This window comes from Drosophila willistoni, unplaced genomic scaffold (assembly GCF_018902025.1).
Source record: "Drosophila willistoni isolate 14030-0811.24 unplaced genomic scaffold, UCI_dwil_1.1 Seg209, whole genome shotgun sequence".
Taxonomy (NCBI): Eukaryota; Metazoa; Arthropoda; class Insecta; order Diptera; family Drosophilidae; genus Drosophila; species Drosophila willistoni.
The window spans coordinates 842,660-855,971 of NW_025814176.1; the positions used below are offsets into that span (position 1 = coordinate 842,660).

The window sequence follows — 13,312 nt, forward strand, 5'->3', positions numbered from 1 at the left end:
CCAAAAATTCAAATAAAACGGTTCGCTGGACTCTACACAGAGTGGCCATCACTTAACTTCATCACTTAAAAACACTGCTCGTCGATGATGCTGCCAACTTGGTGCGGCACCTGGCGATAACTGACACGGCTTACAACACTGCTTGGGAACGCTTAAAGGAAAGATACAATAGGCCACGCCATATTGTGAACTCATTTTTGGAGGAATTTATGGGTCTACCAACGACAAACAAAATTGATGTGTCCATCTTACGCAAGGTATCAGATGGCACAAATGAGATTGTTCGCGGTCTGGATGCGATCAATCAAACAGGACGGGACTGCTGGATACAATATCTGGTATTGGAAAAGCTTGACGCTGATACACGGCGCAGGTGGATTGAGCGCAGCATGGGCAACGAGGCGCCCACACTGGAGGAATTCTTCAAGTTCTTAGATGATCGTTGTGAGGAATTAGAGCTCAGCAAACGGGAGATTACGTTTGGAGGCAAAACGCCGGCGCAAATCACACACACAAAACAGGTCACACATTCGATGGTTGCAGTTCAAGCTGGCAGCTGCACCAAATGTCAGGCGACGGATCATAAGTTGTATGCCTGTCAACAATTCATGGATTTAACACTTGCAGAATGTTCATCAGGGAAAAGGCTTTATTTTATAATTGCCTGAAATCAGGGCATATGGTCAAAAACTGTCCATCATCATTTTCATGCAAATATTGTAAAGGTAAGCACCATTCTCTGATCCATGATCCAGGTAACTTAGTGGCTTTAAGGAACTTGCAACAAGAAAAAAGGGAGAATCAGCGTAGTCCAAACGCTTCTCATCACGATTTGTCTACAACAAGTCTAGTGGCTCACAATGGGAGTGCACCAGCAACGGTTTGATCACAAAGCTCTGCGAAATTGAAAACAGGAAAAGGTTTAAATCGAAGCATATTGCCTACTGCAACGGTTTATGTTCAAAAGGTAAATGGAGACTACATTACATGTCGTATCTTGCTAGATACTGGGTCGGAGCTTTCATATGTATCAGAACGATGCATACAAGCACTTGGATTGCCACGGTCGGCATCATCCATTTTGGTCACAGGATTCTCTTCGGTTCAGGCTGACACCACAAGGGGAAGCAGCACGCTTCAGATAAAGTCAAGGTATTCAAACAATCACTTAACGGTACAGGCTCATGTTCTTGGCAAAATCACATCAACACTGGAAAGGCAAAACATTGACGCATCGGCACTTGATGTCTTTAGCGATCTTCAACTCGCTGACTCGGTATTCACCACAAGCGCTCCAATTGACGTTCTTTTGGGCGGTGAACACGTTTGGTCTACAATCACAGGGAAAAAGTTGTACGACAATACGGGCAAACTCATTGCAATATCATCGATTTTCGGATGGGTCATCAGCTCTAGAACGATGCCCGAAGCTAACAACGCTTTCGCTTTGACATCATACATTGATGTTAACGCTTCGCTCCAGAGGTTTTGGGAGCTAGAGGACATCAGTTCCACAACCAAATTGGAACCTGATGATGAGCAGGTGGAGAAACACTTTCTCGCTACGCACACTCGAGATGAAAAGGGGAAGTACATCGTGGAACTTCCATTGAAGGTCGCTAATCCTGAATTTGGGGATACTCTACAAGGAGCTCTTAATCTTTTCCAATCGGTGGAACGACGTTTACAACAAGATGCAAATCTAAGAGCAAAATATGTCAACTTTATGAGGGAATACTTCGATTTGGGGCATATGCGCGAACTGCCACCAGATGAAGTCAATAATGACCAACGGTTTTATCTACCACATTACCCGGTTTTGGGTCGGAAACTGAGAGTAGTTTTCGACGGATCATTTTGCGACACCAAAGGCAAATCACTAAACGATTATCTCTTTACAGGGCCTAGCATTCAACGCGATCTCTTTGCTGTCTGCTTGCGCTTTCGGATGTATAAATTTGTATTCTCAGCCGACATAGTCAAGATGTTTCGGCAGATTTGGGTGAACAACAAACACCGCAACTGCCAGAGAATTGTCTGGAGAAAAAGGCCATCGGATCCAATCAAACACTATCAACTATGCACCGTCATTTATGGCACCTCATGTGCACCATTCCTGGCTGTTAGGGTATTAGAGCAACTGGCTACTGATCATCAGCAGGAATTCCCGAATGCTGAAAAATCTTACAAGAGGATTTTGATGTCGACGATGTGCTCACTGGGTCAAACAGTGAGGAGGAACTGATACAAAATCGAAAGGAACTTATTCAACTTATGTCCTGTGCTAATTTTGAGCTTGGGAAATGGGTATCAAACACACCTCGCATACCAACAGAAGGAACTGATTCTACACAATCATCTCCAGTGAAGGTTCTTGGACTTTACTGGCAACCTGGTCTTGATACACTGTCTTATAATGTTGGTCTAAAAGGAAATGTCGATTGTACAAAACGACAAGTTTTATCGGATGTCTCACGGATCTTTGATCCACTTGGGCTTTTGGCACCAATTGTGGTCCAATTCAAAATACTCTTTCAACAATTATGGCTTCTCGATTTGGGATGGGATGACAAACTCCCTAAGCAACTAGCGGACAATTGGCTCAAGTGGCGAGCAGATTTGGATATGCTACTACACATTCAAATACCCCGGTTGGTTGTCAACGACACCGACAACATTGAATTGCATGGATTCTCCGATGCATCGACGAAGGCATACGCTGCTGTAGTGTACAGCAGAGTAATCAACAAGGATGGCTCGATTTCTACATCGATTATGGCTGCGAAGTCTAGGGTGGCTCCGCTAAAGCAGCAATCTCTGCCCCGCCTAGAGCTTTGCGCGGCACTGCTCCTAAGTCAACTCATACGTTCGATAAAGGCGGCACTTCGACATCAAAAGGTCACGGTTTTTGCATGGTGCGATTCCACAATCGTACTCTATTGGCTATCATACGCACCCTCTCGACTAAAGACATTTGTTGGGAACAGAACTTCGGAAATTCTGGACACCATTCCAAGGCACTATTGGCGTCATGTGGACTCCAAATCAAATCCAGCTGATTGCGCATCCAGAGGTCTCATGGCTGCAGACCTAAAGAACTTTCAGTTATGGTGGAATGAACCGTCATGGATACGTGACGCGGATCAGTTTATGGTAAGGTTAAACTCACAAGTCTGTTTGAATATTTCAGAAAAGAACATAGAAAAGGAAGTCAAATCCAATTGTCTGACTGCATTAGTAGAGGCAACTCCTGATCATCCACTTGATCATCTTGTTCAACGAGTATCTTCATGGTTGACGCTCGTTCACACGGTTCCTACGCTTTCTACGGCGCACTAAGGGTCCATTTGGGGACAAGGGCTCAAACTGTCTTACGTTTGAGGAAATCACCGCGGCACGCATTGTATACTTGCGCCACGCGCAAACCTGCTTTCAGGATGATTATCAATTGCTACTCGCAAATAAACCATTGCGAAGTCGATCTCAGCTGACTAAACTCTCGCCAATGATCGACAAGGACGGACTACTCAGGGTTGGAGGACGCTTGCACCACTCGCAATTGTCCACAGAGGCGAAACATCCAGTTTTGCTACCGAAATCTCATTGCATCACCAAGCTGATACTTGAGTCAACCTGCACCCTGGTGTCTCTTCACTTTTTGTTATGGTACCTCAAAGATTCTGGATATTTGGCGCAAGGAACTTGATAAGGAAAGTCACACACGACTGTTTGGCTTGTTTTCGACAACGGCATCATACATCACAACAAAGGATGGCTGATCTACCCAGCATTCGTGTCACTCAGGCACTTCCATTTGTAAACACTGGATGTGACTATGCTGGTCCAATCCTTCTTAAGGATGGAAAGGGGCGCAAACCGCGCATTGGTAAGGGCTACATATGCCTATTTGTTTGTCTGGTCACATCGGCAATTCATCTGGAACTTGTAACGGACTTGAGCACCGACTCATTCTTGGCCGCGCTAAGACGTTTCGTCTCTTTGCGTGGCAAGTGCAACAAAATCTATAGCGACAACGGAACGAACTTCATTGGAGCTAAACGCTCTTTTGATGAAATGCAGAAGCTGCTGGCATCTCAACCACACATCGAAAAGGTTAGGAACACTCTGGCGAATGATGGCATTCAATGGGTATTCATTCCACCACATGCTCCTCATTGGGGAGGAAAATGGGAATCTGCAGTCAGAAGCGTAAAGCTGCATAGTCGCCGAGTCATTGGGAAATCTACTCTCACCTACGAGCAGATGCGAACTCTACTTGCACAAGTCAGTGCAGTCGTCAACTCACGACCCTTGTGCTACAACTCGGACACAGATGCCAATTATTTGTCGCCAGCACATTTCTTGATCGGCAGGCCTTTCACAACCATACCAGAGGCAGACTTAGGCCACATCCCCGTGGGCCGACTTGGGTACTGGCAAAGTATCCAATCTATGTTGCAAGGCTTCTGGAAGCAATGGCACCAGGAGTATCTTACCACATTGCAACAGCGTCCAAAGTGGACCACTACAACACCAAATATAGCAGTCGGAGATGTGGTGCTTGTAAAGGAATCGAACACCCCACCAGCTCACTGGCATCTGGCGCTGGTTCTCGAAGCCTACCCAGGCAAGGATCAATTGGTTCGAGCGGTCAGACTCAAGACCTCTTCGGGAGAATTAACTCGGCCAATCACAAAGGTTGCGGTATTGCCCCGTTCGGAAACTGTGTTTCAGGGCGGGCCGGGATGTTCATGAACGGATTGCGTTTATCGATAAGTCATATGTAGCTATAAGAATCGACACATACATAAGCATTGTACACACACACATATTTGTGCGCTGCTGCGACAGCGCTTTTTCTCTTTTGGTTTAGTAATAAATTGGCACTCAACTGATTCAGTAGCAAAGAAATACAAAGGGAAATTATCCAACTTAATTTCAAGGTACAGTCCACTGCTAGACCAAATCACGCATACTATGCCAGTATACATACTAATTTTGTGACTTTAGCTTTGTTAGTTTTCGAGAAAATCAGTTTTGTTTAATTTGCGGGGCGGAAATGGGCGTGGCAAAATTTTTTAATTAGTCAATATCTGCGCGTCTATTAAGCTAACTTACATACCATAAAGACGGTAGCTTTTATAGTTTTTAAGAAAATCTGTTTTATGTAAATTCTGGGGATGGAAGGGGGCGTGGCAAAAAGATGGAACAATTATTTTCTGCTCACTTACTAAACGAGTATATTCAAAAAACAAATTTGAAGCCTCTATCTGTTATACTTTTTAAGAAAAACAGTTTTATGTAAATTCTGTGGTAGTAAGGGGGCGTGGCAGAAATTCCAATTAACTCTATACATTTACATACCACACGAGTCTACATACCAAATTTGGTGGCTCTAGCTCTTATAGTCTCCGAGATCTACGTGTTCATACAGACTGACGGACGGACGAACGGACGGACAGACGGACATGGCTAGATCGACTCGGTTGTTGATCCTGATCAAGAATATATATACTTTATGGGGTCGGAGAAGCTTCCTTCTGTCTGTTACATACATTTTGGCGACTCTAATATACCATTTCACCCCATGGGTGTATGGTATAAAAATTAGTCAAAAGTAGTGTTGTCAAACGTACACTTAAAAAATGTTTGTTGACATATGGTAAAATTTATTATCTCCGCAAATATTTCAGTGCCCCCAGATAGTGTTTGAACAGCGAATAAGACAGACAATGCATTGCAATGCCAAGGTTTCAGACGCTACACACGTAGTCTCTGGATTTTTGCTTTGATATCATCACGGATATTTGGGTGCATTCTGGAGATTACAAAATTGTGAAATGGATTTAAAACGACATTTATTAAAGTGTTTTGGGTGAAAAGGAATTAAAAAGTGTCTCTTGATTGAGATGTGTAGTAAAAATTGTCAAATAGTCATCACTTGGCAGTAACGGAACAGAAAAGTTAATAGGCAATTCTGAAAGTGCGACAGAGACAGACAAAGTCTACGGAAATGTTGAGAGCTTGCGTACTATATCGAAACGACAATGTATAATTGCGCTAATTAGAAGGAGAAGAGTTTATGTGCAAATGTTATAGTGTGAAAGAAACAAACGTACATCGTAGAATTTGTTACAGCTGGTCGAAGTCAAAAGCAGCGAAGTTAGCGACAAAAGGGGAGACGAAGCAGCTTAAAACCGACAAAATTGAACACGAAAGCAATACGATAGAGAAGGGAGAGCGATCATATTTTAGGAGCGAGCCGGCAATTTGTTTTCTGGAGTGCAGACAACAGGTTAGTAAAAAGAGGCTGCATGTTGTGACTGTGGGGACATCCACACCCCGAGAAAAAAGGTTCTGTTCTTTTAATTGCTTCTATTGCCAGTAGACAAAAAAAAAAAATATTGATTACTCATAATATAGTCCAACAGCATCAACAGCCGAGACGATCTAGACATGTACGTCCGTCCGTCTCGGAGAGAATAAGCGACAGTGCTACCAAAGTGATCGAGTTTGTTTCAAATTTTTCCACGCCCCCTACCGCCCCGCAAATTAAATAAAACTGATTTTCTCGAAAACTAACAAAGCTAAAGTCAATCAAATTTAGTATAGTGGCTTAGTATACGCGCAGAATAAAATTATTTGAATGTTTCGCCACGCCCACTTCCGCCTCCATAATTTAGAAAAAAACGATTGCCATTTGCAATTTTATTATTATCCTTATCAAATTTGTCAGACTAAGTAATCTTAATTTTTTCTACCAAACTACCAAATTTTATTGAAACTGGACAAGAAACATTCAAAATATGTGTATAAGGGCAGAATTGGCTGTTCGCTAGTGGCGTTTATCTCAAAAACTATTCTAGCTAGAGGTACCATATTTTGTATGTATATTTTCTTAGTAAATGCGCACATTTTGTATATGTAAAGATTATGCCACGCCTCTTTCCGCCCCCGTAATTTGAAAAAACTTGATTATCTCCCGTAATTTTCTACCTTGTGCAATCAAATTTGGCACACTTAAATTTGATATTAATATTTAGCAAAACATCAAATTTAATCAAACCCGGGCTAAAAATATCCAAGTTATGCATCTAAATGTTTTTCCGTAAGGCTGGAGTTTGCCGTTGGCTGGTGGGGGCTCAAGGGTGTTCGAATGCTTGAGTGAGCGATATACTAAGATATGCTTGTAAAAAACATGTGAACAAATTTTTTAAAAATACGTAAATGCATTTGTTATTTTAAATTTGACATATTTGTTGTATTGTATACCCCTTTTTTAATCTCTTTCGAATCATATTTAAATCGCATTTTTAATCATACGCGACTCCCTTTTGATGTGCATTTACATTCATGCGCGACTGTTTTTTGAGTCATTATTTCAGTCATAAGCGATTATTTTTTCAGTCGAAGGCGATTATTTTTTTAATTATAATTTCCACTGTTTATTTTATCAAAAATAATAAAAAGTTTCTTTAATTTCATTAAATTTAATTTTTTTTTTTTTGTTTAATTGTTTATTTACAGATATATATATGCATTTACTTAAACAAACAAAAGTGCTTATTTTCTATATACTATGGACACTGTCTCTAATCGAGCTCTCTAGTTCTGATTTAAATTTTAATTTCATTTTGTGAATTAATTAATCTGTACTTACTAAGGATAAGTATAATCGTAACTATTTTTGCAAAGAAAACGAGAAAGGAAAAGAAAAACTTTGCTTGAACTTTTAAGACTAACTATCTTAACTAAGGGGAGAAGAAGAGAAAAAGAATCGGGAAGGCCACCAACATTTGCTGGCGGTATATATGGAGAGATTTTTATCTAAAATGTATATAGTACAGTCGAATCTTTTATTTTGAGGTGTTATATCCTTATGTTCTACTATTTTACAATTAGCCCTTCTGAAAATATGATAAATATTTGGTATACACAAATTGTTTTGTGGGGGTGGGACAAATTGTTTTTGAAACAAACTCGATAACTTTGGTAGCACTGTCGCTTATTCTCTCCGAGACGGACGGACGTACATGTCTAGATCGTCTCGGCTGTTGATGCTGTTGGACTATATTATGAGTAATCAATATTTTTTTGTCTACTGGCAATAGAAGCAATTAAAAGAAGAAAACCTTTTTTCTCGGGGTGTGGATATCCCCACAGTCACAACATGCAGCCTCTTTTTACCAACCTGTTGTCTGCACTCCAGAAAATAAATTGCCGGCTCGCTCCTAAAATATGATCGCTCTCCCTTCTCTATCGTATTGCTTTCGTGTTCAATTTTGTCGGTTTTAAGCTGCTTCATCTCCCCTTTTGTCGCTAACTTCGCTGCTTTTGACTTCGACCAGCTGTAACAAATTCTACGATGTACGTTTGTTTCTTTCACACTATAACATTTGCACATAAACTCTTCTCCTTCGAATTAGCGCAATTATACATTGTCGTGTTGATATAGTACGCAAGCTCTCAACATTTCCGTAGACTTTGTCTGTCTCTGTCGCACTTTCAGAATTGCCTATTAACTTTTCTGTTCCGTTACTGCAAAGTGATGACTATTTGACAATTTTTACTACACATCACAATCAAGAGACACTTTTTAATTCCTTTTCACCCAAAACACTTTAATAAATGTCGTTTTAAATCCATTTTACAATTTTGTAATCTCCAGAATGCACCCAAATATCCGTGATGATATCAAAGCAAAAATCCAGAGACTACGTGTGTAGCGTCTGAAACCTTGGCATTGCAATGCATTGTCTGTCTTATTCGCTGTTCAAACACTATCTGGGGGCACTGAAATATTTGCGGAGATAATAAATTTTACCATATGTCAACAAACATTTTTTTAAGTGTACGTTTGACAACACTACTTTTGACTAATTTTTATACCATACACCCATGGGGTGAAATGGTATATTAGAGTCGCCAAAATGTATGTAACAGACAGAAGGAAGCTTCTCCGACCCCATAAAATATATATATTCTTGATCAGGATCAACAACCGAGTCGATCTAGCCATGTCCGTCTGTCCGTCCGTTCGTCCGTCCGTCAGTCTGTATGAACACGTAGATCTCGGAGACTATAAGAGCTAGAGCCACCAAATTTGGTATGTAGACTCGTGTGGTATGTAAATGTATAGAGTTAATTGGAATTTCTGCCACGCCCCCTTACTACCACAGAATTTACATAAAACTGTTTTTCTTAAAAAGTATAACAGATAGAGGCTTCAAATTTGTTTTTTGAATATACTCGTTTAGTAAGTGAGCAGAAAATAATTGTTCCATCTTTTTGCCACGCCCCCTTCCATCCCCAGAATTTACATAAAACAGATTTTCTTAAAAACTATAAAAGCTACCGTCTTTATGGTATGTAAGTTAGCTTAATAGACGCGCAGATATTGACTAATTAAAAAATTTTGCCACGCCCATTTCCGCCCCGCAAATTAAACAAAACTGATTTTCTCGAAAACTAACAAAGCTAAAGTCACAAAATTAGTATGTATACTGGCATAGTATGCGTGATTTGGTCTAGCAGTGGACTGTACCTTGAAATTAAGTTGGATAATTTCCCTTTGTATTTCTTTGCTACTGAATCAGTTGAGTGCCAATTTATTACTAAACCAAAAGAGAAAAAGCGCTGTCGCAGCAGCGCACAAATATGTGTGTGTGTACAATGCTTATGTATGTGTCGATTCTTATAGCTACATATGACTTATCGATAAACGCAATCCGTTCATGAACATCCCGGCCCGCCCTGAAACACAGTTTCTGAACGGGGCAATACCGCAACCTTTGTGATTGGCCGAGTTAATTCTCCCGAAGAGGTCTTGAGTCTGACCGCTCGAACCAATTGATCCTTGCCTGGGTAGGCTTCGAGAACCAGCGCCAGATGCCAGTGAGCTGGTGGGGTGTTCGATTCCTTTACAAGCACCACATCTCCGACTGCTATATTTGGTGTTGTAGTGGTCCACTTTGGACGCTGTTGCAATGTGGTAAGATACTCCTGGTGCCATTGCTTCCAGAAGCCTTGCATCATAGATTGGATACTTTGCCAGTACCCAAGTCGGCCCACGGGGATGTGGCCTAAGTCTGCCTCTGGTATGGTTGTGAAAGGCCTGCCGATCAAGAAATGTGCTGGCGACAAATAATTGACATCTGTGTCCGAGTTGTAGCACAAGGGTCGTGAGTTGACGACTGCACTGACTTGTGCAAGTAGAGTTCGCATCTGCTCGTAGGTGAGAGTAGATTTCCCAATGACTCGGCGACTATGCAGCTTTACGCTTCTGACTGCAGATTCCCATTTTCCTCCCCAATGAGGAGCATGTGGTGGAATGAATACCCATTGAATGCCATCATTCGCCAGAGTGTTCCTAACCTTTTCGATGTGTGGTTGAGATGCCAGCAGCTTCTGCATTTCATCAAAAGAGCGTTTAGCTCCAATAAAGTTCGTTCCGTTGTCGCTATAGATTTTGTTGCACTTGCCACGCAAAGAGACGAAACGTCTTAGCGCGGCCAAGAATGAGTCGGTGCTCAAGTCCGTTACAAGTTCCAGATGAATTGCCGATGTGACCAGACAAACAAATAGGCATATGTAGCCCTTACCAATGCGCGGTTTGCGCCCCTTTCCATCCTTAAGAAGGATTGGACCAGCATAGTCACATCCAGTGTTTACAAATGGAAGTGCCTGAGTGACACGAATGCTGGGTAGATCAGCCATCCTTTGTTGTGATGTAAGATGCCGTTGTCGAAAACAAGCCAAACAGTCGTGTGTGACTTTCCTTATCAAGTTCCTTGCGCCAAATATCCAGAATCTTTGAGGTACCATAACAAAAGTGAAGAGACACCAGGGTGCAGGTTGACTCAAGTATCAGCTTGGTGATGCAATGAGATTTCGGTAGCAAAACTGGATGTTTCGCCTCTGTGGACAATTGCGAGTGGTGCAAGCGTCCTCCAACCCTGAGTAGTCCGTCCTTGTCGATCATTGGCGAGAGTTTAGTCAGCTGAGATCGACTTCGCAATGGTTTATTTGCGAGTAGCAATTGATAATCATCCTGAAAGCAGGTTTGCGCGTGGCGCAAGTATACAATGCGTGCCGCGGTGATTTCCTCAAACGTAAGACAGTTTGAGCCCTTGTCCCCAAATGGACCCTTAGTGCGCCGTAGAAAGCGTAGGAACCGTGTGAACGAGCGTCAACCATGAAGATACTCGTTGAACAAGATGATCAAGTGGATGATCAGGAGTTGCCTCTACTAATGCAGTCAGACAATTGGATTTGACTTCCTTTTCTATGTTCTTTTCTGAAATATTCAAACAGACTTGTGAGTTTAACCTTACCATAAACTGATCCGCGTCACGTATCCATGACGGTTCATTCCACCATAACTGAAAGTTCTTTAGGTCTGCAGCCATGAGACCTCTGGATGCGCAATCAGCTGGATTTGATTTGGAGTCCACATGACGCCAATAGTGCCTTGGAATGGTGTCCAGAATTTCCGAAGTTCTGTTCCCAACAAATGTCTTTAGTCGAGAGGGTGCGTATGATAGCCAATAGAGTACGATTGTGGAATCGCACCATGCAAAAACCGTGACCTTTTGATGTCGAAGTGCCGCCTTTATCGAACGTATGAGTTGACTTAGGAGCAGTGCCGCGCAAAGCTCTAGGCGGGGCAGAGATTGCTGCTTTAGCGGAGCCACCCTAGACTTCGCAGCCATAATCGATGTAGAAATCGAGCCATCCTTGTTGATTACTCTGCTGTACACTACAGCAGCGTATGCCTTCGTCGATGCATCGGAGAATCCATGCAATTCAATGTTGTCGGTGTCGTTGACAACCAACCGGGGTATTTGAATGTGTAGTAGCATATCCAAATCTGCTCGCCACTTGAGCCAATTGTCCGCTAGTTGCTTAGGGAGTTTGTCATCCCATCCCAAATCGAGAAGCCATAATTGTTGAAAGAGTATTTTGAATTGGACCACAATTGGTGCCAAAAGCCCAAGTGGATCAAAGATCCGTGAGACATCCGATAAAACTTGTCGTTTTGTACAATCGACATTTCCTTTTAGACCAACATTATAAGACAGTGTATCAAGACCAGGTTGCCAGTAAAGTCCAAGAACCTTCACTGGAGATGATTGTGTAGAATCAGTTCCTTCTGTTGGTATGCGAGGTGTGTTTGATACCCATTTCCCAAGCTCAAATTAGCACAGGACATAAGTTGAATAAGTTCCTTTCGATTTTGTATCAGTTCCTCCTCACTGTTTGACCCAGTGAGCACATCGTCGACATCAAAATCCTCTTGTAAGATTTTTCAGCATTCGGGAATTCCTGCTGATGATCAGTAGCCAGTTGCTCTAATACCCTAACAGCCAGGAATGGTGCACATGAGGTGCCATAAATGACGGTGCATAGTTGATAGTGTTTGATTGGATCCGATGGCCTTTTTCTCCAGACAATTCTCTGGCAGTTGCGGTGTTTGTTGTTCACCCAAATCTGCCGAAACATCTTGACTATGTCGGCTGAGAATACAAATTTATACATCCGAAAGCGCAAGCAGACAGCAAAGAGATCGCGTTGAATGCTAGGCCCTGTAAAGAGATAATCGTTTAGTGATTTGCCTTTGGTGTCGCAAAATGATCCGTCGAAAACTACTCTCAGTTTCCGACCCAAAACCGGGTAATGTGGTAGATAAAACCGTTGGTCATTATTGACTTCATCTGGTGGCAGTTCGCGCATATGCCCCAAATCGAAGTATTCCCTCATAAAGTTGACATATTTTGCTCTTAGATTTGCATCTTGTTGTAAACGTCGTTCCACCGATTGGAAAAGATTAAGAGCTCCTTGTAGAGTATCCCCAAATTCAGGATTAGCGACCTTCAATGGAAGTTCCACGATGTACTTCCCCTTTTCATCTCGAGTGTGCGTAGCGAGAAAGTGTTTCTCCACCTGCTCATCATCAGGTTCCAATTTGGTTGTGGAACTGATGTCCTCTAGCTCCCAAAACCTCTGGAGCGAAGCGTTAACATCAATGTATGATGTCAAAGCGAAAGCGTTGTTAGCTTGGGGCATCGTTCTAGAGCTGATGACCCATCCGAAAATCGATGATATTGCAACGTACAACTTTTTCCCTGTGATTGTAGACCAAACGTGTTCACCGCCCAAAAGAACGTCAATTGGAGCGCTTGTGGTGAATTCCGAGTCAGCGAGTTGAAGATCGCTAAAGACATCAAGTGCCGATGCGTCAATGTTTTGCCTTTCCAGTGTTGATGTGATTTTGCCAAGAACATGAGCCTGTACCGTTAAGTGATTGTTTGAA

General features: G+C 42.2%; 4 protein-coding genes across 4 annotated transcripts; 2 read left to right on the forward strand and 2 right to left on the reverse strand.

Annotated features, from left to right (window-relative positions):
• Window positions 1–209: 209 nt before the first annotated feature.
• On the forward strand, window positions 210–3,706 carry LOC124461129. Its single transcript, XM_047012687.1, has 4 exons — window positions 210–521; window positions 1,181–2,230; window positions 2,296–3,153; window positions 3,341–3,706. The coding sequence occupies exons 1-4, from the start codon at window positions 210–212 to the stop codon at window positions 3,704–3,706; spliced, it is 2,586 nt and encodes an 861-aa protein (XP_046868643.1).
• Window positions 3,707–3,771: 65 nt separating this feature from the next.
• On the forward strand, window positions 3,772–4,755 carry LOC124461130. The gene has a single exon (XM_047012688.1). It carries the CDS (start codon window positions 3,772–3,774, stop codon window positions 4,753–4,755), a length of 984 nt encoding a protein of 327 aa, XP_046868644.1.
• A 4,977-nt stretch (window positions 4,756–9,732) lies between these two features.
• On the reverse strand, window positions 9,733–10,413 carry LOC124461131. Its single transcript, XM_047012689.1, has one exon. The coding sequence runs from the start codon at window positions 10,411–10,413 to the stop codon at window positions 9,733–9,735; it is 681 nt and encodes a 226-aa protein (XP_046868645.1).
• A 1,827-nt stretch (window positions 10,414–12,240) lies between these two features.
• On the reverse strand, window positions 12,241–13,065 carry LOC124461132. The gene has a single exon (XM_047012690.1). It carries the CDS (start codon window positions 13,063–13,065, stop codon window positions 12,241–12,243), a length of 825 nt encoding a protein of 274 aa, XP_046868646.1.
• Between the last annotated feature and the right edge of the window lie 247 nt (window positions 13,066–13,312).